Source organism: Meles meles, chromosome 3 (genome assembly GCF_922984935.1).
Source record: "Meles meles chromosome 3, mMelMel3.1 paternal haplotype, whole genome shotgun sequence".
NCBI lineage: Eukaryota > Metazoa > Chordata > Mammalia > Carnivora > Mustelidae > Meles > Meles meles.
Window position 1 is genome coordinate 179,446,744 of NC_060068.1, and position 23,739 is coordinate 179,470,482.

Consider the following 23,739-nt stretch of genomic DNA (forward strand, 5'->3'; position numbering starts at 1 on the left):
GCAGCTGGCACAGTGGTGGCCGGATTCCGCAGAGATTCTGTCCGCGGGGCGAGTACCCCATGTCCAGAGGATGCCCCAAGCCCGGTTTGACAGTGCTGTCGTTAGGACTCTGCCGCTAACCACACATGATGTGAAGTGCAGAGCAAACGCCAGAGTGCCATTATGTAAGCCTGCTTGTGCCCCATGAGCCCAGCCGGTGTGATGGACACCATGGCCCCTCTGGAGCTCAGGCCTGTCCTGGTCCCCGCCCAGTGGATGCATTCCCTGGCCAGGCAACGTTGAGGAAGCTCAGCGCTTGGGCCGGTATTCCTTTTAAACATACTGAAAGAAGTCCCTTTTAACCTCCTCTTCTGAGTACATGTTACTCAGTGCTTGACACTTCAAGACATCGTAACAACGTGAAAATCTGTGTATTGCCTACTAAGGCTTCTTGGGAAATGCTTATCAAACTATCAATGACTGTTTTGGTTCAGGTGTCGGTATTGTACATGTGGAAATTACGTCCAAGGATTAGAACATGTGCATTAAATAAATTGGAGAACACACACAAGCCAGACAGCGGTTATTCTGGATCTCCTTGCTTCCAGTGCCTAGGGCCAAAATCCCTGGGGTCATCCCAGTCTCCCGTCCCCATAACCAACAGATTCTCTTGTGTCTACCTGCAAGAAACATCCGAAATTCAACAGCTACCCCTCACTCCCTCCATCTACTCACCTACAGCCCTTTAAGACCACCACTATTTCTAGCATATTTTAAAACAGTGCCTCCTCGCTAGTTTGTCACATTCCAATCTTGTCCTCTTTGGCATTCTCTCCACAGAGCAGCTTGTGAGTGATCCTTAAAAAAAAAAAAGTCAGATTATGTCAGTCTCCTGCTCAAAACTCTCCAGTGGCTTCCTTTCTCAAACTCAGGCTTATTATGACCTACAAGTCCCTACATTGGATTGTCCTTCTCTCTTTTTCTCCCACTTCGTCTTCCAGCTCATCCCCTAACCCAGCCTGCTCCAGTCAGAAGCATAGCAGGCACAGATGTGCCTCAGGGCCTTTGCACGTGCTGTTCTCCCTCCCCTTGGATGCTACATACCCCCGTGGGTCCCACCTTACCCACTCTCACACCTTAGGGACGACATTGCTCGATTTGAACTACAAACCCAACCTTCAAAACTCCCCACTTCCATTCCTTGCTTTATGTTTCTCTTAGCATTTATCTCCATTGGTTTCCTAGGGCCACAAACTGGGTGACTTAACAGCAGAAATGTATTCTCTTACTGTTCTAGAGGCTCGGTGCCTGAAATCAAGGTGTTGGCAGAGCCATGCTCTCTCTCTGAGGTCTCCAGGGGAGGCTCTTCTCATTAGGTTTCTCTTAGCTTCTGCTGTTTTCCTTGGCTTTCTTTGGCTTGTAGGTGCCTCACTTCATTCTCTGCCTCTATCACTGCATGGAGCTTTCCCCATGTCTGTGTCTCCCCTTGTCACAAGGATGCCATTCATACTGCATTAGGGTTCACCCTAATGAACTCATGTTACCTTGATTACATCTGCAGAGGCCCTATTTCCAAACAAGGCTAACATTCTATTGATATCCAGGGTTAGGACTTGAAGTTCATTTGGTGAGAAGGGGCAGGGGGCACAATTCAATCCACTGTGCCATCTCATGAATTTTATTTACCTTATTTATCATCTGTGTCTTCTCACCCAGTTAGAATCTGAGTTACACAAGGAGGGGGGCTTTTTATCTGTACTTTTCCCTGCTGTGTGTGAACTTGAGAACTGTGATTGGCACATGACAGATCCTGGATGGCTATTGGTGAAGACCAACAGTCGGCTGACCAACTCAATGGGAATGAAAGCCTTGCCTGGCTTCAAGATCTAGCCACAGCTTGCTCTACTTCTTTACAACATTTTAAGCTGTTTTTCCCTATGGCTTTCTGCTCTATCTTTGCAATTTGTCTCTAGCTAATCCCTCTAACTTTGATTCATCATCCATAGTTAACTTCTTATAATTAGATACAGGGTTTCATGCCGTATGTATTTGATCATAAGTTTTTATGTAAACTAGAAGCAATATGTTTCTTTCTGCAAACGAGAATGAATACTAAGTCATATGTAGTCCCTGTTGCAGTCCCTGTGGCTCTGGGCAGAGGAAACCTTTCTCACTGCTTATCAGTTTTCCAGATAAGCCCAGATTTTTCCTTCTGTGGCCAAAATCAACTCCTCTCTCTTCTCATGCTGTTCTCATGAACAAATAGTTTCTGAAACTCTGACTACCATGGACTTCCCATGCCAGAGTCGGATATGCTGGTTTAAACGCAGACAGCGAGGGCTCACCAGATCTGAAACTTATTCAGAGTGAGGTCCAGGAATCTGCATTTTAAGTAAATTCCCTGGGCAATTTTAAGCCTAATTCAGGGTACCCAAACTCAATTGCTCACAGGAACTGAATAGGTTATGTAAGTAACTGAAAAAAATCACGGTGTATGTGCATCAGTCAGCTACTGCTGGGTAACAAAGCACCCCCAAACATGGCGGCTCAAAGGAAGTGTTTATTATTGCTCACAAGTCTACAGATCACCTGTGTGGTTCTGCTGATCTGGGTCAGACACAGCAGATCTCGGCTTACGAGTCACTTCAGGCTCCTGTCAGCTGACAGGAGAGCTGAGGCTGGCTGGTCTGGAGTGGCCACACTCACATGGTGGGCAGCTGGCTGGCTGGCAGCTGGAACACCAGGGTTGATGGGCCCATGTGTCTCTCCTTATCCAGCAGGGGAGCCCCAGCTTGTTCTCAGGGTGGCTGAATAGGGTTTCAAGAAAGCAAGAGACATGCCTGAAGTAAGACCTGGCATGTCTTCATTTCCTCAGGTTTCTGTGAGCCCAAGTATATGACGAGGCCTTGATAAGATTCTAGAGGGGAGAAATAGCCCCCATGTCCTGATGGAAGAAGCTGCAGTCACATTGCCAAGGGCGCGGGATGCTAGGAGGAGAATCATGGGGACCCCATTGGGACCTGAATGAGGAGCGGTGGGGACCACAGGATCCAGAGAGCACCTGCCTGGTGTAAAGGAGTGGAAAGGCACTCCTCCACAGGTGGTCAGTGACGTCAAGTCTCCTGAGAACCTGGACAGGTAGACGTGAGCCTGAATCCTCCCGGTGTGAGATGTCAACCTCTAGGCAGGCAGATGCTGCTGACTGCCCACACAAGGCCTTTGTCCCCACCACCCCTTTCTTCTCAGGTGACAGAGCTCTGGTCCTGCCCAGGAATTTGCATGGCAGGTATGCAGAGAGGTCGCCCCCCCGGGCCATCTTTCTGTCTACCAGTGACAACATGAGCATAATACACACCCCCACTCTAGGGGAGGGGGCTGCCAGGACCCTCCTGGGAAAGTCTTCCGGGTGAGGAAGAAGAGACCTGCCAGAGGACACTCTCCACGCCGCCAGTGGACACAGTTCTCTCTGCGTAGGATGCCGGGCACCGCCGTAGCCACCTTGAGACCAGAAGAGAGATGGGACCAGTGCCCTGGGAAGCAGGATGAATGTGAGAAACATGGCCCCAAGCCCCGGCCACACTACACCATAGCCCCCAGTCCAGCCCCATCCTGGTGGCTTTGTGTTCTGGGCAGGTCACACTGTCCTTTGCTACAGAAAGCACCGAGGACAACAACCAGTTCAGAAAAATGCTAATGTGCTGTGGAGGGTGGCCTGTAAGTCTCTGTGAGTAATGCCTAGCTTGTGGGTAATCTCTGGTCACCAGAAGACAAATAATATGACGGGGCGGGGTGGGTGGTGCCCGTCCTGGAGAGAGGTTTCCTTCAGAGAGCCGGCTGCCCGCCTGCAAGGGTGCACGCTGAGCCCTTCGAAAGTTTCCCGCGTCGGTGCCACTCATTAAAGGAAATCTTGGGAGTGAGTTTTTCTGCAAAACTATCTTCCTCCTTTCCTTAATTATGGAAAGTTCCAAACTTGCATAACACTGGGGAGACTATATATACTGAAGCCCTTCAGTAGCTATCAGCTCAAGCTCAGACTTGTTCAGCAGTGGCCTCAGCTGCTTTCTCCTCCAATTATTTCAAAGCAAATCCCTGGTAATACATCCTTTGACCCATAAATAACACAGTATGCATTAGTGAGTTATAAGCATATGTTTTGAAACGTAACTACAAGATGACCACATCCAAGTAGTACTAACAATGTCTTCCTTAATATCATCAAATACCTGATCCATAATAAATATCTTTGATTATCTTATAAAATTTTTTACTGGTGATTTTGTCAAAAACAAAAGGTCTATATCATGATTTAGATCTTCTCATGCTTTTAATCTGTGGTTTCTCTGTCATCTTTTGGGGGGCAGATTGCGGGGGGGCATCTATTGTTAAAAACATGGTTCATTCATCCCACAGTCTGGATTTTGCCGATTATATCTCCAGTGGTATCATTTAACACGTTCCCTGTCATCCATATTTTTTTGTACGTTGGCCACTGAATCTAAGGTGTGGGTCGAGTTCGGGTTCTTTTATCGACAAGGCCACTTCAGAGGTGCTGCTGTGTCCCTCGCACAGTGTCTCGTGCTCTCTTTGGTGAGGTGAGTGTGAGCTCCTTTGATGAGTACTGTCTCAAGCTCTGCTCCAGGGCTTCTGTGGGAGGAATCGTACCCTTCAAATGCCGCGGGATCCCCGGACGGCCCCTCTCACAGCACTCAAGAAGCAGACTCAGGGTCTCTGCTTTCCAGGTGTGGATTCTGAGGCTGGCCCGCAACCAAAGCCCCGTAGGGATGACCAGTGTTGGGGGCTTAGCATAGCAAGTCCTATAAATTAGACCCCATAAAAAATTAACTTTGGTATGTCACATGGGCTATGACTTAATGGGACATGGAAAAATTGAGAAAATGGTCTGTAGGGAATCTAGATCTAGGGGGTCCAGAAATGACACCTGGACTCCTTTTGCCCAAGGAAGCACTCCCTGACCCTGGTAAGTACACAAGGTCCTTCACCAGAAGGCGAGCTCTGTGAAAGGAAGCGGATCTCAAAAGACCCCACCTGGGGAGGGGGGGAGGGGGTAAGCTTTGTGAGGAGGCGGATAAGTTAGTTAGCTTCACCGTAATAATTGTGCTGCTGTGTATAGGTGGATCAAATCCCCATGTTGTATACCTTAAACGTACACAATTTTTATTAATATAAATGAAATGAAATTTTTAAAAAATTTTTTAAGTTAGAGCACATTTAAAAATACTGGTCTGAGAAAGCAAAAAGTAGATATTCGAAGTGCTTCAAATGAATAGTGGATATTAAATAGGGATAAAGTAGAGAATATTCAAAGTTGGTGAACTCAGAAGATGGTGCGCCGCAGCTCTGTGTGATGCCACTTCGTGTGGGAAGTTGTGTTTCTCACAGCGTGAGACACATGCGGAGGCGCGCGCGTGTCCTCCATTTCAAAGGGCTCAGTGATCCTCAGGGATCTCTTCAGACTGTGTAAGTCTTCCACCTTGTAAATGTCTCGATGATGAAAAGTGAGGAATGAATTAGTGGCACATACTGGGAGCCATATAAAAAAAAAGTCCCACGGAGAAGTAGAAGAGACGTCCTTCATTTCTCCCCACAGTGCCCTTCCAGCTGGCTCCCTTCCCTTATCCTCAGAGGAGGGCACCTGGAGAGAAACACCCCCAGTCTGCGGTCTGAGCTGGCTCCCCGTCGGTGTCCTGGTGAGTCGGTTCTCCTAAAGGCGCAGAAGACTTCCCAGGAGGGGCTGCACTCGTTGCCTGGGGCCGCCCGTAACCAACGACCACAAACCGCGTGGATTGAAGCAACAGGAATTGCCTGTCTTGCGGTTCTGGAAGCCAGAAGACTGAGATCAAGTTGTCAGCAGGCCCAGTGGCCCTCCAGAGCCCCCAGGGGAGGGTCCCTCCTGCAGCTCCTGAGGGCTCCTGGGAGGCTCCTTGTGTCACCAGGCATGTGGCAGCGCTGTTCCACTCACCGCCTCTTGCCCCCATGTGGTCTTGTCCCCAGGACTGTCTCCATCCCTCCCTTCTTGTGAGGACCCCAGTCATGGGACCGAGGGCCCTCCCCAAATCCAGGGTGACTTCATCTCAAGCTCCCCACCCAGTCATGTCTGCAAAGACCTTACTTCTAGATAAGGTCATACTCCGAGGCTCTAGGCGGACATGTAGGGCTCGGGGCAATATTCCACCCAAACAGGGACACAAACAAATGCCGGGAGTTCTTTTCCTCTCATAATCAGGGCGCGGGAGGTAGAGGGCCTTGGTGTGCGCTCCAGGAGGCCAAAGCTGGCCCATCTGTGGCTCTCCTCCTGTCCTAGCCCTCATGCCTGCCGTCAGGGAGGGAGAGAGGTCAGAGGAGGGTGGTGTCTGTTGCTTCTGACCCTAGCGGAAAAGCAAAAGTGTCTAAGAAACCCTCACACCAGACTTCCCCTTGTATCTCCTTGACTTGAACGGGTTATAAGGCCACCCTTAGCTGCAGGAGAGGCTGGGATACTAAGATACAGAATGATCCAGAATGGCCTAGACGAATCTCAAGATAGTGTTTGTGTTGGCCATATGGCCATGCTGAAAAAGCCTGGGGTCTGTTGGCAAAGGAGAAGCAGCTGGTGGGTGCTCGGTAGCCCCATGTCTGCCACCCTGAATCTGCTCTGAATTGCGTCCCCACAACTTGGCTTCCGAGAGCCAGTCTGGACAAAATCTGGTTTCCGGTCAGTTGACGAGGGTGAGCTCATCAAGATAACGTGCCGTCTGAATTCTTGTCATGGTTAGCAGACCATTCCCTCTCTGACAGGACCCCAGAGCAGGGCTTCTCGGGTGGGACCCACTTTGATTCCCAGGGGACGTTGGACAATGTCCGGAGATAATTTTATTGTCCTCTCCCGGGTGGTGGGTAGTTGTTGAGGCCCTGCTCTGTGTCAGCGACACAGGCGACCAACACTCTCTCTGCCAAGCAGTCCTAGTGCAGTGGTGGTGTGCGGTGTGCGGCTTCCTGGGGGACACGGAGGACGTGTGGCCAGACTCATCCCACAAGATGAGGAGCGAGCAGTTAAGCCGACAGAGGGAAGGAAGTAGAGAGCAGAGAGATGGAAGGACATTCCAGAAGGAGTCTGGTGAGAGGAACCGCCATGAAGACAGACATGCCCGGCGCTCCTGTGGCAGGCCCTGTGGGTGGCAACAGAGAGCTGGCAGGAAGCTGGCCCCATGGACTGCGGACTGTGGATGAAAGCAGGCCTGGGAAGACCGCGTGCCCCATTAGGGTCCCTCCAAGGCTGCATGACACGGTGGTGCCATTGTCAGCAGGAGCAGATAGACTGACTTGGGCTTTAAGAGGCTCACTCTGCCTTAGCAGCTGGAACTGGGATGGCCGAAGTGGGGCAGAGGCGGGAAGGGCAAGGAGAGAGGTCGAAAGGCGGTGATGCGCACAGCGGTAGCTCTGGAAGGATCACCTAGGAGAAGAGAAATGAGTCAAGTCGCTGTGTTTGCTGCAGGACGCACCCTCCAGCCTCAGTGCAGGGAATGTATTTCCTACTCGCATCCCAGCCCGCTGTGAGTCTGTGACGGGGCCTGGCTGTGGCAGGGAGGTCCACCCCATGTGGCCATTCAGGGACCCAGCCTCCCCCCCCCCCCGCCCCATCCATTCCCTTGGGCCTGGCGGTCCTCTGCGTAGTGCCGGCCGGACAGGGAACAGAGAGGATGGGAGATGCTGCAGGAGGCTGGGGGCCAGGCCTGTGGTGGCCCACAAGGGACTCCCGCCGACGTCCCCGGTGTCCCGGCTATCAGAAAGAACTCGGGCCCGCGGCCCCGCTGCTGAGGAGGAGTCTCAGAAGTGCAGCTGAGCTGAGCTCAGAGCAGAAAGGAAACGGGTCTGGCCAACAGACAGTACTGACTCTGCCACAGAATGTTTCAGAGGTAAAATCATCCTCGGGCCCCATAATTAATCCCATATGGAGGAGGGGAGAGCTTCCAGGTTCCCACCAAGGAGCCTGCGGTGGACGTTTTGGTGGCGCGCACAACAACCACTGCCTTAGCAAGTGACACAGTGGGTCTATGTATGTCTATGTACGTCATCCTCCGTCCCAGACACCTGCAGTGAATCACCCCTCGGCTGCCAGGCCCCTGTCCTGCTGGGGTCCATGGCAGCCTTGCCTGACCCGCACTGTCATGGCCAGAAGTGCTGGCTCTTTACGGGGAGGCCATTCTGGGTCCATGAGTCTGATGGTCTGGCCCATGAAATTTGCTGAAATGTGTCTGTTTTGGGACTTGGAGCCGGGTGTAGAGTCCATTCCCAAACTCAGATGTGTTGAATGGGTTAGGACCAGGGACTGCAGAGCCGGTTTTCTTTGCAATGGCTCTGCGGTTTCCTGACGGTGAGGTCTCGGGCGAGCTGATTAACCTCACTGGCCTCAGTCTGCTCATCAGCTGAACGGGGATAAGAGTTGCAACCTTCAGATTGTGTGACGATGAGAAGGATCAGCGCCCGTGAAACGCTTGCCAGAGTGACCCTTACGTTGTACCCACCCATTGTGTGCTCATGCTGTCTTCATTCTGAGGTTCTTAGAGGAGCTGGAATTTCTTTTGCAATTTTGTCCCTTGCGGGTCTGTTCTCTAAGTGGGGAAGATGCGGCCGAGGATGCGCTGCTCCCTGCTTTCTGATCTTGGGCATACTCCGCCTTCCCTGCTGATGGAAGGGAGCTGCTCACTGGCCCCCACTCTAATGACCTCATTAACTTTTTTATTTCTCTGACTACTCTCCTTCCCCAGCTAAACTTTGGGGTGAGTGTTTTGTTCTGTTGTGCAAACTTGGGATTGGGTTGGCTGGAGGCATCTCTCTTTGCAGTTGTTGCTAAACCTTCACCAGAGCCAGAAGATTCTGTACCAGGCATTAAGCAAACAGAGGATAAGACCCGCCCGCCCGGGACTCACAGGTACCTGACTCCTCCGTCCCAGGCCAGGGGGAGGGCTGGAGACCTGCACAGCTCCGAGGCAAGCCATCCAAATGGGATCTACGATTTATTTATGATTTACGTTCTCTGACAGATCAGTCTGTATGTGAAGAGGTACCTGGGCTGGGGGGAGGGGGAAGTCGAGGCACCAGCTCCAGGGCAAGAGACATAGTGTTGCCAGGCTGGTGGGGGCTGCGAGAACCCAGAGGCAGATTCCTTATAGAGTCTGAAGGTGGAGTCATCAGGACCAACTGGGCAGTGAGGCGAAGGGAAGGGCAAAGGGTGGGGTCCCAGTCTGGTGGCTGGACCCGTTGACCAAAACTTCTCGCAGAGGAGCACCTGGGGCGGGGTGTGCGAGAAGTGTTCCCTCTGGAAAAGCCCGGTCTGAGGAGATGTGCAGGAAGCAGGGGGCACACAGGTCCTGCATTTGGGAGCAAACCCCGCAGAGTGGCCTAGTCAGGGGTGGCTGTGGACAGGGGCAGAGCTGGGCCAGCCACAGGGAGCAGTGCAAGGACGCCTGTCACTTGTCTTGGCGGATTGGTGGCAAGGCGTCTGAACCCGTCTGAATTTCCGAGTGGAGTAAGACGCATGCTGTTATTTTTCAAGGTCCTAGTCAATAAAATATTTGGGTAATTACTACACTCAGGAAACTGGCTCAGATCCACCAAGACCTAAAAATAGCGAGTTTCGGGACCTGTGGATTCTTTTCTCATGACAGCGAGGCCTCCCGGGCGCAGCCAGGCAAAGGGGGAGGCGCGGCCCCCCTAACAGGCGCAGTCGGAGCCTGGACGGGGAGACCGACTGGCAGAGAGCTTTCCAGCGAATTCTGTGAGGCCAGAAAAACAGATGGAGGCCAGGCCTGGGCTCTCTCCAGCCTGGAATCCGCAATCCACGGTGTGTTGAGAACAAGTGCTCATCCTATGGCCTCCTTCCTTCTGAATGTGAGCACCACGGACCGACCAGAGGCGCCCCCCGCCCAAAGTGGGGCTGGGCACCACAGACTGAAGGCAGTTCTGAAGGAGAAGGGGAGGAGGAGGGAGAGAAAGTGGGAAGGGGGAGTGTGAGGGGGAGGTGGACTGAGAGAGGGAGGGGGAGGGAGGCAGAGGGAGAGGAAGGAAAGAGGGAGTGTGGGGAAAGGGGAAGGGGAGGGGAGGGGGGCTGTGAGTGGGAAGGGGAGGGAGGGGAGAGGGAGGGGAGGGAGTGTGGGGGGAGGGGAAGGGGAGGAGCTGTGGGGGGAAGGAGAAGGGAGAGGGGCTAGGAGAGGGAGGGGGAGGGGGGCAGGGAGGGGGAGGGGGCAGGGAGGGGGATGGGGGCTGGGCAGGCAGAAGCGCGGTCCTTCACAGGCCGCAATCCGTAAAAACCCGGGGCGCACCGCTGCCGGCGCGCCCGCCGCGGGGCTCAGGTGCGAGGCTGTCCGGGGCCGCGCGGGCCCCTGCAATGCGCCTCCTCCGACCGCGCGCGGCGGTGAAAAGGTGCGGTTCCGGCGGCGCAGTCGGAAGTCCCGAGGTCGCAGAACACAGTCCCGGACACGCTCCTCGGCCCTCGGCCCTTCGCTGGTTTCCTCGCATCGGAGACTTTCGTTCGGCCTCACCTGCCCGGCTCGCAGCCCTCGGCCCCGCGCAGCCCCAGGCCGGCCGGCGGGAGGCGCTGGGCGCCCGGGCGTGACTCCCCGGGAGCCGCCCGCACCCCCCGCGCGGGGCCCGCGGGACTCCCCAGGGACGGGAGCGTCCCGGGACCGCCGCCCGCGTGGCCCTTCGGAAGACCCGCACAAGTCCGGCCGTGTCGCGGCCCAGCGCCCGGACCGGGGACGGGGCGGAGGCGGCGGGGGACCCGCACACGTCGGGAGGCTCCGCTCCACGCGCCGCCGCCCCGGAGCCGCCAGGAAGGCGCGGGACGGGGGTGTCCACCGCGGGGGGCAGCGGCGGCACTTCCCGACCGGGCGCTGCGTCAGGCAGGGACACCGCGAACTCAGCGCCACCACGACGCGGGGGTCGCCGCCACGGACGCCACCGGGAGACGCGCCGCTCAGACGCTCTTCCTCCGCGGCTCCGTCCCGCAGCGTTTCTAGGACTCGTCGCCGTCGTTTGGCGGCGGCGCACCCGCGGGTCGGAGCGCGACCCCTGCCGCGCGGGCGGGGCGGCCGAGCTTCCCCCGCCGAGCGCCCTCCTGGGACCACGGCCTCGGCCGCGCCGGTGTCCCCCGCGGGACGCGCCGCCGGGCTGGGGGTGGGCGCAACTGTCCTCCCGTCCTCGGACCACGGATTGCTCGCAGCCAGCCAGGGGCGTCTGAAGTGTCCCAGAACACACACAGGCGCGGTCCTGACGCGCGCAGCAGGTGCGGGCTCCGCTGCCGGGGGACGCGTGACGCCGGGTCACGCCCCAACAGGGAAGCGACAGACCAGTTGGGTGGCCCGAGCCCTGACCGAGTCAGGGGGTCTGCTTTCCCGCTGCTCGAGGGAGACACAGAAAGCGCCGCTCCCCGGCATCTTTGCGGAACGCCCGGAGCCGACGACGCAGGCCGGCCGGGCGCGGGCGTTTCCAGAATCCGAGCTCGGAAACCGGCTGCGAGCGGTCACGGCCGGCACCGGTGCGCTCCGGACGGTCGTGGGGACGCTCCGGACGGCCTGCCGGCTCCCTGCGAAAGGCAGGGAGGTTTACATTCAAACTGGGACCGCTGAACACCCAGTGTCCTGGTGCCCAAGCCGTGACACATGATTTCCTGGCAGGAAAAATATGTATGGTAAATGAAGCTGGAAAACATTTTCTACTTTTGTGAGGTCCCCCCCACCCAGGATAATTTGAGAGAAAAACGGATACACTATTTTCAACTACTGGGTCGTGACACACAAAACGACAGTTTGATGGGTCAGTATAACATTTTCAGAATGATGGCAGAGGCCTCTGTCATCAGTGGCTCAGCGGCGGAGCGTGCCACGTGACATCAGGGTCGTGAATTCGAGCCCCGTGTTGGGTGTACAAATTCCTTAAGAATAAATAAATAAATATGGAATAAAATATAGTTCAAACTTTAAGAATAATGATCAACTAAAGCAAAGAGAAGAGCTATTTATAGAATACTTTTTTTGTGAGTCATTCTTAGCATTTCCTCCTCCAGTCAAATACGCATATTTCCACCATCTGCCTTTAAGTCCCACATTTAAAACTTTAATGCATTTGAATTGATTTTCCTATAAAATGTGACATAGGAATTTTTTTTCAAATAATCAGTTATTCAGCCCAATTACTATTTCTCTGATTACTGAGATTATGACATACTAAATTCTTGTGTTTCAAAAATTTTTTTTTTTTGCTCTGATCATTAATGGTCTATTCATTCCTTGACCAGAAAAGTACCATTTTAATTATTAGATTGTAAATTGATCTGTTTAATGTCTGATAAGGGGGGGTGGGATTCCCACCTCCGAAACGGAATGTTTTTGTACAAGAAACAAGTTACCATGTGTATTCCAATAAATGTGTTGTCCTAGGTATAAATCTTAGAATAATTTTTTCAAGGTTAAAAAAGCAGAATTCTATAGATTCAAATGCATTAACTATTACATTTTTAGATTTTATGAATTAGTTCTGTTAACTGTGTTAAATATATATAAATAATTCATATGTCTTCCCACCCAGGATATTTTGTCACTTTACTTACTCAGAAATTTGTGTCTCTAAGTTTTGTTAGTGACTGTTACTAGTTATTCGTGACTTCACAGAGACTCTGCGCATTCTAAGTTTATTGCTGGTATCTTTATTTTTTTTACTAAAAATATAGAGATAATTTTTTAAACGTTCCTTGTTACTGCTGCTATGTCAGAGAGATACTGATTTCTGTGTGTTGGATCGCTAACCAGCCACTCCGTTTGAGTTTGTTATTCACTAAAGCAGTTTTAAGAAGTTGATTTCCTTGGGCTCCTCAGACGATCAGACTGTCTGTAAAGACAGATGATACTGCTTCCTGGTTTCCAGTATGCAGCTTCATGTTTTCTCATCTTATTTCATTGTCTAAAATTTCAAATCAATGATGAACCATACCAGTGACTGCAGGGGTTTTTTGTGTTCTTGATTTTAAGGAGAGTGCCCATATTTTTAAATTGCTAAATATACTTTAATTGGTGGTTTACAATAGGTTCTTAGATTACAAGAAAATTGCATTATATTCCTAGTTCTAGAAGCTTTTTAAAAATTCAGAAGTGAATATTATCAAATACCTTTTTTATATTTATCAAGAAGGCCTATAGTCTTTTCCTCTTCACCTAGTTATACATTCAAGAATTATAAAATGGTTTCATTTATGTTAAATTATTTTTACATTCCAGCAATAAGATATACTTAGACTGGGGGGATTATTACTAGAATAGACTACCAGACAATATACATTAATATTTTATTAAAGTTTTTGTGAGTCTTAGATAGTTGACATAGTGGCATTTGTTCTCTAAAAATTTCATGATAATGATTTGTACAATTATCTGACCACAACAAAATTATTGAAGACAGATTTTTGATAACTTCTGAAATTTCAAGAGCTCTTTCCTGGTTTCCTGTTTATCAAATCCTCTTCAGTTATTTGCATCTTTCTAGCAAAACATCAGTGTTTTCAAGTTGATAGCATGAAACCATGTTTCTATTCATTTCTTTTTTGTATTTCTGAATAGTTTTGCCTTTTGTTTTTAAGAACTATTTTTTGGTAATTGATTCATTAAAGCTATATGACATTCTGAACTGTACAATCTAACAGTATAAAATGACCTCCTGTGCTCTATTCAATCCTCTTTGTGTTGTGTGTAAGTCAGCATTCTATCAGAAAAACAGAGCCACTGTTAGTATCATGAGAATAAGAGAATAAGGGACTTATCCTAGGAATTAGAGCTTCCAGGTGTGGGAGGAGCTCAGTGAATGAAGGTCTAGAAAGGGAAAGGGAGGATCAGAGAAGCTGTTCACCGGCTCACTGAAGACCCAGAGCTAGTGGACATAAGGGAGCTTGCAGGTCTCGCCTCCACAGTTGGGACCACAGAGGGCAGCACCCATGGTGAAATCTAGGGAAACTTCTGCCTCAAGGGAGATACTGCCTCTGGGTAACTGTCACCTGTGCAGGACCCACAGGTGCCTGGTGGTGGCCTGGGCACATGGTTGATTAGAAGGGCCAGCAATCGAAGGATGAACTGGATCCAGAGTGGGGGAAAGTAAAGATAGCTAGGGTCTACCAGTTGTCTGTGCATTTGTCTGTCACTATAGGTGGCCATGAGCATCTTCTATGGCTAGTGACTTCTGCTGCTAAGGTTGAGCATTCCGGCCTTCCAAGTTTTATGCATTTCTCCTTTCAACTCTAAACAGAACCATACAGAAAAGGGGGTTCTGGGAAATGTAGTTGCATTAGTCTTCACCTGGTTTATATACTACAAACCAATATATATTGAGTTATTGTTTGGCATTTATGGCTTATAATTGATATTTTCATTTTGATATATTTTCTCAATATGCTCTATAGCATACTTTGATACTTATTTAAATAGATTTTTTTTCTGATTTTAAAAAGTTCTCTAGGTAACAACTATAAAAATATTGCAAGAATGTATAACAAATATTAATGTGGGGAAAATAAAATGATGCAAATATTTGATTAATTCATAAGAAGTCATAAAAAGAGAAAAAAGGGACATAAAGCAGAAGGATGGAATAAAAGGCAAACAGTGAGATGGTAGATATAAACACAACTCTATCAGTAGTTACATTAAACATAAATAGCCTAGATATTCCACGAAAAAAGATGAAGACTGTGACTCATAGCTTTTAAAATCCAACTATACATCATTTACAAAAAACAGACTTTAAGCATCAAGACACAGGTAGGTTGAAGGTAAAAGGTGGAAAGTGATATGCTAGGTAACCCAACCAAAAGAAGTTGATACACCTACACTGATGCCAAACCAAGTCAACTTTAAGGCCAGCATGTTACCAGAGATAAACATCTGAGCATGAGAATGGGGCCATTCCACTAAGAAGATAATCACAAATCTTAATCTGTGCATCTAAGAACAGCTTTACATGTGAAACAAAACTGACAAGACATAGAGGATAGATGAATTCACAATCACAATGGTAGTTTTTTTTTTAATTGACAGAGAGAGAGAACACAAGCAGGGGGAGGAGGAGCAGCAGAGGGAGAGGGAGAGGGAGAAGCAGGCTCTCTGCTGACCAGGGAGCCTGATGTGGGGCTCAATCCCAGGACCCTGGGATCATGACCTGAGCCAAAGGCAGATGCTTAACTGACTGAGCCCCCCAGGTGCCCCCATGATGGCAGATTTTAACATATTTCAAATGTGTTAAAGAATTATTAAAAAGCAAAAAAGTTGAATAATGCAATTAGCGAAAGACTTAATTGACATATATAGAGCACTGCCCTCTAAACCCACAATATGCATATTGTTTGGAATCACACATGAAGCATTTACCAAAACTGATCATGGCTGGGCAATAAAGCCAGCCTCCAAAAACTCTTCGCGGTTAAAATAATAAAGAGAATATTCTTCCCGCAGTGGAAGTAAAGTGGGGGGGGGGGGACTAGAAAATCCCCCAACTGTTTGAAAATTAAACTACACAATTCTAAACCATGGGTGAATGAAGAAATCAGAAAAGACATTGGAGAATATCTGGAAGTAGGTAATAATAAAACTATGATCAATTAAAACCTGTGCTGGAGGGGTGCCTGGGTGGCTTAGAGGGTTAAGCCTCTGCCTTCGGCTCAGGTCTTCATCTCAGGGTCCTGGGATCAAATCCCGCATCAGGCTCTCTGCTTAACAAGGAGCGTGCTTCCCCCTCTCTGCCTGCCTCTCTGCCTACTTGTAATCTCTCTTTCTGTGTCAAATAAATAAAATCCTTAAAAAAAAACCAAACCTGTGCTGGAAAGCTAAAACTGAGTGTAAGAGAAAAACTCACAGCTTGAAATTATTACAAAGAAGATGGGCTGAAAGTCAGTCTCTCAAGAAACTCAAAAAAGAACAGCAAATCTAAAATGTAGAAGAAAGAATGAATAAAAACAAGGGCAGAGGTCCACAAAATAGGAAACAAATTTATAATAGAGAAAAATCAAAAAGCTCCTTCTTTGAAGACCTCAATAAAATTGATCAAGATAAAGGAAAAAGACTATCCCAAAATTAAGAATACACTATATGTTAACTAACTTGAATTTAAACCAAACCAAAGAAATTTAATTAAAAAAAGGAAAAAGAGGGGCACCTGGGTGGCTCAGTGGGTTAAAGCCTCTGCCTTCAGCTCAGGTCATGATCCTAGAGTCCTGGGATGAGCCCCGCATCAGGTTCTCTGCTCAGTAGGGAGCCTGCTTCCTCCTCTCTCTGTCTCTGCCCGCCTCTCTGCCTACTTGTCTGTCAAATAAATAAATAAAATCTTAAAAAAAAAGACTACATTAAAAAAAGGAAAAAGGAAGAAATATGTATAATCAATATTAGAAATGGAAAAAGGGAAATAACTACACATTGCATAGCCATCCATTTCACACACTCTTGCAAAGAATGAAAAAGAAGGGATGACTCCCCAGTCAGATGTGAGGCCAGCGAAACATTATACCAAAACCCATCAAGGACATCACAGAAAGGAAAATGGTAGGCCAGTCTTTCTTTTGAAGGCAGATGCAAAAATCCTAGATAAAACATAAGTGAAATTTAACAACATATAAAAATAGTAATACATTAGGTCAAATTTGGGTTTATTACAATGTAAGACTGTACTTAAAAGTCTATGTAATTTGCCACATTAACATCAAGGATATAAGAACCATATGATCTAGATAGATCCAGAAAAATAAAACATTTTATGAGATTTAATGCATTTAAAAATAAAAAACCAAAACTCTTGAAAACCTGGGGTAAAATGGTCCATCTTCAATCTAATACAAAACATAAACAAAAACTTTAAGTAAACTTCCTAATGATGGACTATTGAAGCTGTCCTCATAGATCAGGAATGAGTCAATAATGTCACACAATTCACCATTATATTGTAGGTCCTATGTATGTGTGATAAGCCCAGGGGAAAAAAGGCAGAAGAATTATAAAGAAAGAAATAAAACTCATTATTTGCCGAGGACATGACTGTGTACCTGGACAAGCCAAAGAGATTTACATAAAGTATTTACATTAGTAAATTTAGAGAGGTTACTGAATATAAAACCAAAACACACAAAAAAATCGATTGTATTTCTCAGTGCAGTAATTAACAAGGAGAACATGAAATTTCAAAAATGCATCATTTACGATAGTATGAAAATAAAATACCTAGAAATAGATACATTGAAACATGTGCAAGACCTTTAGACGAAAGCTACAAAGCATCCTTGGGAGAAATAAGTGCTCCGAGCGTGGAGGGCGCCCGTGTGTGGAGGGTGCGTCATCTCCAGGGACTGCAAAGCCAGCATTGGAAGGGTGCCAGTTTTCTCGGATTGATCTGTGGGTTGAACCCAATCCTAAGCAAAATCCCAGCTTTGTGAAGCTTGGCAAGCTGATTCCAAAAATCGAAATGCAAAATGCTAAAATAGCCAAAAGGATCTTGAATTAGAACAAAGTTGGCTTCCTTCTGCTCAGACACTTCCTTCAACTTCTAACCTAAGCACATCAGCTTTTTGTAGACATGATTTATAAGGAGTACCTGCTTGTACTTTGTTTTAAGGAACTTTCTGAAAGTTTGCTTTCTTACTCTGGGATATTACAGCATTTGTATTTTTTTATTCTGGTTGCTATACTTTTCCTTACTTCTCTTCTCTTGTTCTTTGTTCCACTTCTTTGTTGTTTCTTCATTTTCATTCTTTAAATTAAATTTAATCTCATTTTTTCGCTGGTGTGGGAGAGGTGCTTTATAATATTCTCTGGTCTTTGAAAGTTACATATCCTGGTTTCTAATTCTAACAATGATTGTATTGATCATTCTTAACACAGGCTCACGAGCTGGCCTTTTCTGATTCTCAGGGTGAAGGTTTGCATGTCACTTTTTTTTTTTAAAGATTTTATTTATTTGAGAAAGAGAGAGCACAAGCAGGGAGGAGCCGAGGGAGGGGGAGAAATAACCCCCCCCCCCCCCAGCTACTGAGTGTGGAGCCCCCAACAGCTCGGCTCTATCCCAGGACCCTGAGGCCAGGACCTGAGCCAAAGTTGGATGCTTAACTCACTGAGCCACGCAGGTGTCCCTACATGTTACGTTTTGATTTGTCATCTGTTGCCGCATCTCCCCAAGCGTCCGAGGACACACACGTGCACGCCCCCCCCCCCCCCAGTGCTTGCCGTACTATCTTCTAACCACTTTTCCACCTTTTAAGTATAATCCGGCATCTTATATCCACTTATTTAATTTCATTGTTTTTTTACATTCTAACTCCTCCCTTTTATGAATAAATGCATTATTTACGGTCTAAGAGTCCTGCACTCCTACCAGCCACGTGGCTACCTCTCTCTTTTCAGGCCCCCGCTTTTGCCTTACGCCTTCGCAGGAAGGAGCACATCTTCCCCCAACGCAGTCCAGTGTTCGAGCCGGCAAAACGTGAGTCTTCATTACACTTGGACCAGGTGGAGTAGGGGTTTTTTTGGCCACTTCCCTTGGCTAAAAGTTCAGGTGGGATAAAGTAAAAATGACATGAAATAAGAGGAAGAAAATGTCTGAAAGCATGACATTTTTTTTTAAAAAAGAGAAACATTTTGAAAGAAAAATAATTGGAGGAAACGTGTCCTTCCAGGTATCCCACAACAACGTAAGAGTATAGTATTCCAACATACACAGTAGCTTGAGCGGTATAATACATCCCAACGATGCAGCGTCCCGGGAATCTCGTGTCTAGTAAATTAATAAGCAAAGTAGCGAGCAGCGAAAGAGACCCAGGCAGATGTAGAGTCCAGTGAATGAAAAGATGTGGTATTTCAAACGCCTGAGGAAAAGACGAAGTACTGGCTTTTCCTAGGGGAAAAGAAAAGATAATGTGGCTTTGAAGCAGAGTTCCCAGATTTCATAAACATCGGTGCAGGCTGCTCTGTGTATGGTCCCTGAGAGGTGGGTGCGTTAGAGTCACAGCTGACACTTAGTCACACCTGTTGTAGTGTAGGTGCGTGTGCAAGACTGCCTGTGTGTCTGTGGTGGTGTGAATGTGTGTGAGGGAATGTATGGTGTGTGTGGAACACATGTGTATGAGTGTGTGTGAGTGTGTGGTGTGTGAGTGAATGAGTGAGTGAATGTGGTATGTGTGTGTGAATGTGGTGTGTCAGTGTGACTGAGAGTGAATACATGGAGTGTTAGTGTATGTGAGTGAATGTGTGGTGTGTGTGAATGTGTGTGAGTGAATGTGTGGTGTATCTGAGTGAATGTGAGTGATTATGTGTAGTGTGAGGGTGAATTTGTGTGAGAGTGAATGTGGTGTGTATGTCAGTGAGTGTGAGTGAATGTGTGAGAGTAAATGTGGTATGTGTGTGAGTGAATGTGGTGGTTGAGTGTGACTGAATGTGTGTGAGTGAATGAGCTGTTTGTGTGTGGTGTGAGTGTAAGTGAATGTGTCAGTGAATATGTGGTGTGAGGGTGAATTTGTGAGAGTGAATGTGTGTGTCAGTGAGTGTGAGTGAATGTTGTGTATGTGTGAACGAATGTGTTTGTGAAGGAGTGTGAGTGACGTGTGGTGTGAGGGTGAATTTGTGTGCGAATGTGGTGTGCGTCAGTGAGTGTGAGTGAATGTGTGAGAGTGAACGTGGTGTGTGTGTGTGTGTGTGAATGAGTGTGCTTGTGAGGGAGTGTGAGTGGATGTGGTGTGTGTGTGTGTAGGTGTTGGGGATGTGGGTGTCTGCAGGGGAGGAAACAGTGCCGTTTGAGAAGGTGGTGCTTTAGGAAGCGGGAACAGAAGTGGCGAGGGGAAACTCAGATGCTGCGGGGGTCCAGGCCCGGCGGGTGGTGATCGGCCAAGGCCCGCACATGCAGCTTCCTTGGTCACCTCTAGCTCCACGATGAACGTCCCAATTTCACAGGTAAGGAGAGTGAGAGGTTCAGGGTTTAAATACCCTTCCCAAAATCCCAATCTTGGGCAGTCTGAGCCCAAAGCCTACTCCTTGCCCCGTGCAGTGCGGCCCCCGTGTGGGCTGTGTGTGTCCCTACACCCGCCGGTCCCGGCCACCCTGCCCCAGGTGCGTTGCTCACCTTGTGCAGCTCAGCTGTGCTGAGTGTGGGGACGAACGCCCCAGAGGACGCCACTTAAAAGCGAACGTCACACTTTCATCCCTTACCTGCACTTCAGTCGTCAGCCCGAGCGGTCCATTCTCAAGTGCAGTCACATGTAACAGCGATGCTCTTGAACTTGGTTTTTCTGATCCCGTCTGGCTGAATGCTTTGTGGGGTCTGTCGTGTGTTTTCTTGGGTGATGTTTCCCAGTCACAGACCCAGCGTCAAGCCCGTGTGTCAGAGCACCTCACGGGACACTGGAGACAGTTCTGCCTTTCAGAACGGCTGTGTGCGGACGGCACGGAACAACGTCCAGCTGATAATCCGAGACTCGGGCGGGGGGAGAAACCGTCTACTGTCCTAGAAGAAGTCCGGTCATGTGTTGGTACACGATGTTGGTTGACCTTGGCCCTTCCAGGGCTTGAGCAGGGCAGCTGGGGACAGGAGAGCCCAGGAAGGAGGTTTGCGTGTGGTCCTGGCCCTTTATTCAAACATCTTAGTGTCCGTCGGGATTCTAACACGAAGCTACTGTCGGGGACCCGAGCCTTCATACCAGCTTTCTTCCCTCCGTCCAGACGCAGGCGTGATACACCTCTGGGCTGACTGCTCGAGAGAAAACTACCAGAGAGACAGAGTGAGGCCCTTGCAAATCGAAAATCTGATTTGGCGGAAATAGTTGGGCCAAGTCGTTGAATGGACTTGACAGGCTGATCTGGTCTTGGGGGTAAGGGGGAAGGGACACAAAAGGCTGACCCGAGGACAGACAGGAACTCCTATCAAAGCTCCGTGACCAAGAGCACAGTCAGCTCTCCAGCCGACCTCTGCCAACTGGCTACCCGGAAGGTGAAGACGACTTCCAGGTTAAAAGAACATTGGAGCGTCCCTGTATTTCCATCAAGCCCAGCCCCTTCCTGGGTCCTACAGGTCTGGCCTGGGTCGCTCTCCTGCCTGTCCAGCCCCTCTGAGCCCACTCTACCCAACTGCAGCCACTTTGGCCTCCGGGCCAGGCTCAGAGCCCCAGCCGATTCCTTTGCTGGAAGGGTCTCCACCCCCTGCCATGGCTGACTCCTCACCTGTCCTGCCTTCACCTTAATATCGCCTTCTTGGATCGACAGTGGTGGATAACCCCCCCCCCCCCGCACCCATTTCCCCACCATCTAAAGAAGTGCTGGGGGATGAATGGTGTCCCCCAAATTCCTACATTGAACCCTAATCTCAGAACCTCAGAGTGTGACCATGTTTGGAAGTAGGACCTTGAAAGAGGGGATTCAGTTAACATCAGGCCATTGGAGTGGGCCCCAGTCTGACAGCACTGATGTCCTTGGGACCCACAAAGACACACGCCACAGAGAAAAGGCCATGTGGGGCCGCAGCGCAAGGGGCCCTTGTGCACTCCACGGGCAGAGGCCTCAGGAGGAACTGAACCTGCCCACACCTTGATTGGACTTCCAGTCTCTGGATCTGGGAGACACAAATGAGGAGGAGAACAAAGGCAAGAAAACTGTAACCCAAACGGAACCATCTTCTGTGCGGTCCACAGATGCACATCTGAGATGTACGGAACGTGCTTTGCCAAAGGGTCTCATGACTAATGTTTTGCTAGATAATGAAGGGTAACCTTATCTTGACAACAGCCGGCCCTCTAAGGTCCTAGAAACCTCACTTTCCACGGACACAAATTCCTTAGAGACTTTGCTCTCCCTGACGCTTACTAACATAACAAAGGCACCTTTTTGCACAGAAAATGTCTTGAGAACTCTTTCTTGACCATTCACTCACGGACCCCACATCATGATTTGGCTCCTGGTGTGGGGCCTACTTTTCGTCTGGACTCCGAGTCACAGCGCCGGTGCAAACTTGTGAGTGACTCCCAGAGTGACTCCCTCTTCTTCACTCTCATGCCGGGGGCTCTTCAAGGAGTGAGGTCTTAGTGGAACACGTTCACGTGGATCGCTCAGGCTGTGGTCCTCTAGCCATTCTACAGGGAGGAGAAAGTCTGCGTTTTGGCTGAAAGCTAGTACCATGGCCAGAATGGTAATGAGACCCAGAAACTCGATGCCCTCCCTTCCTTCCTGTTCTTATACAAAGTTGTCTGCCTCAGGCATGGGACAGCCCCTGAAGTCATCACGACGGCTGCCAATTTTAAGACTCCTGTGTGAGGTTTCCTCCTTATTGGTCTGATGTGATTCTCTTCACATCCCTGGTCTAGCCGCTTCTGGCCATGGGACCTCCGCTTGGAGCCGGCCAAAACCAATACGCAATTGAATTAAAACCCAACCGGGGATCTGTTTCCAAGGGAAGTTGGCTGTGGAGTGGCTCATGTATTGGAATGTTGCTTAGACCATGATGCACTTGTTCTTCACTGCTTTCCGTCAATGTTCTCTCCTAACTACTGACAGCATTGCGTAATTTCCCCTTGTAAAACTTTTCTAGTGTTTTCCATGGGTTAAAAACAGCAGGTTCTTCTTGGCCCGGCACATTAGTTAGGTCCATTCACTGGCACCCATTGGTAGCCGAGGACACAATGGGGAAATGGAGGGATGCCAGCATCCCTCCTACAGCGCAAAACTGCATTCGTAGCAATTCTGTTGGAGGGACGCCTCCAGTTGCTTTGACTCTAGAAACCTCGAACATATACCAGTTCTTGGTAATGGACCCTCTCTGCTTTTCAAGGAATGTGGGTTCTTCTTTAGTCCCCAAGGATCTTCTCTTGGGATGCCTTTTAACCCTCTAGAGTCAATTCAGATGGCAAGATTTAAGAAAGACAAGCCTGTTCATCAACTCCTTCTCCTTCCTCCCCCTCCTTCTCCTCACCAGCACCACTTTTTCTCCTCCTCCTCCCCCTCCACCTTTCTCCTCCTCCTCCTCCTTCTCCTCCTTCTTCTTCTTCCTCTTCTTCTTCCTGAGGAAAAATGGCCCATTAATGGGAAATTAAACTTGAATAGGATACATCAGTTAGATCTCTCCTGCAGGAAACAGGACAAGTGGACAGAGGTGTACTATGTCCAGGCCTTCATGGCCCTAAAACTGGGATCCCAAACTCAGGGTCTCTTGCAGAATGTGTTTGGCCACTAGCCAGGCTAATAAGCCCCGTCCTGACATATCGGATGATGAACACCCGTTCCTCCTAATAAACCTCGGCTACCGGAGGAGTCGCAAGCCTTCCACATAAAGGAGACATTGATGCTCTCACTAGCCCTCTTCCTTACAAGCCTCAAGACCCCTCTGCTCCTGGTCCAGCTGGACACACCAGGAGCAGAACTCCTTATCTCCTGGGAGTTCCCCCTAAATCAGCGCTGCATCCCTTAGGGAGGCTGCTAATGGAGAAATGGGCATTATCAGAGTCCACGTCCTGTCCTCCAAGGCACACTTGGCTCAGATAAAACAACTATTAGGTCAATGTTCTGGGAACCTTTTTCAGTTTATCAAGAGTTTTGAACAAGTAGCCATTATGTTTGATTTGACCTGACAAGATATACATAAATATATCTTGTGTATATACACATACACACATATATATGCATATAGGGATGATATTATATATATGATATATGATATACACACATATGTGATGTGTGTCTGTCTATCTCATATTAACTCTTTGTTGAG

The 23,739-nt window shown here is 48.9% G+C and overlaps 1 protein-coding gene across 1 annotated transcript; it reads left to right on the top strand.

Moving 5' to 3' along the window:
• Window positions 1-201: 201 nt before the first annotated feature.
• On the top strand, window positions 202-22,883 carry LOC123939317 (translation initiation factor IF-2-like). Its single transcript, XM_046001178.1, has 4 exons — window positions 202-272; window positions 10,248-11,327; window positions 18,399-18,477; window positions 20,411-22,883. Exons 1-4 carry the CDS (start codon window positions 202-204, stop codon window positions 20,492-20,494), a joined length of 1,314 nt encoding a protein of 437 aa, XP_045857134.1. The 3' UTR covers window positions 20,495-22,883.
• The last annotated feature ends 856 nt before the right edge of the window (window positions 22,884-23,739 follow it).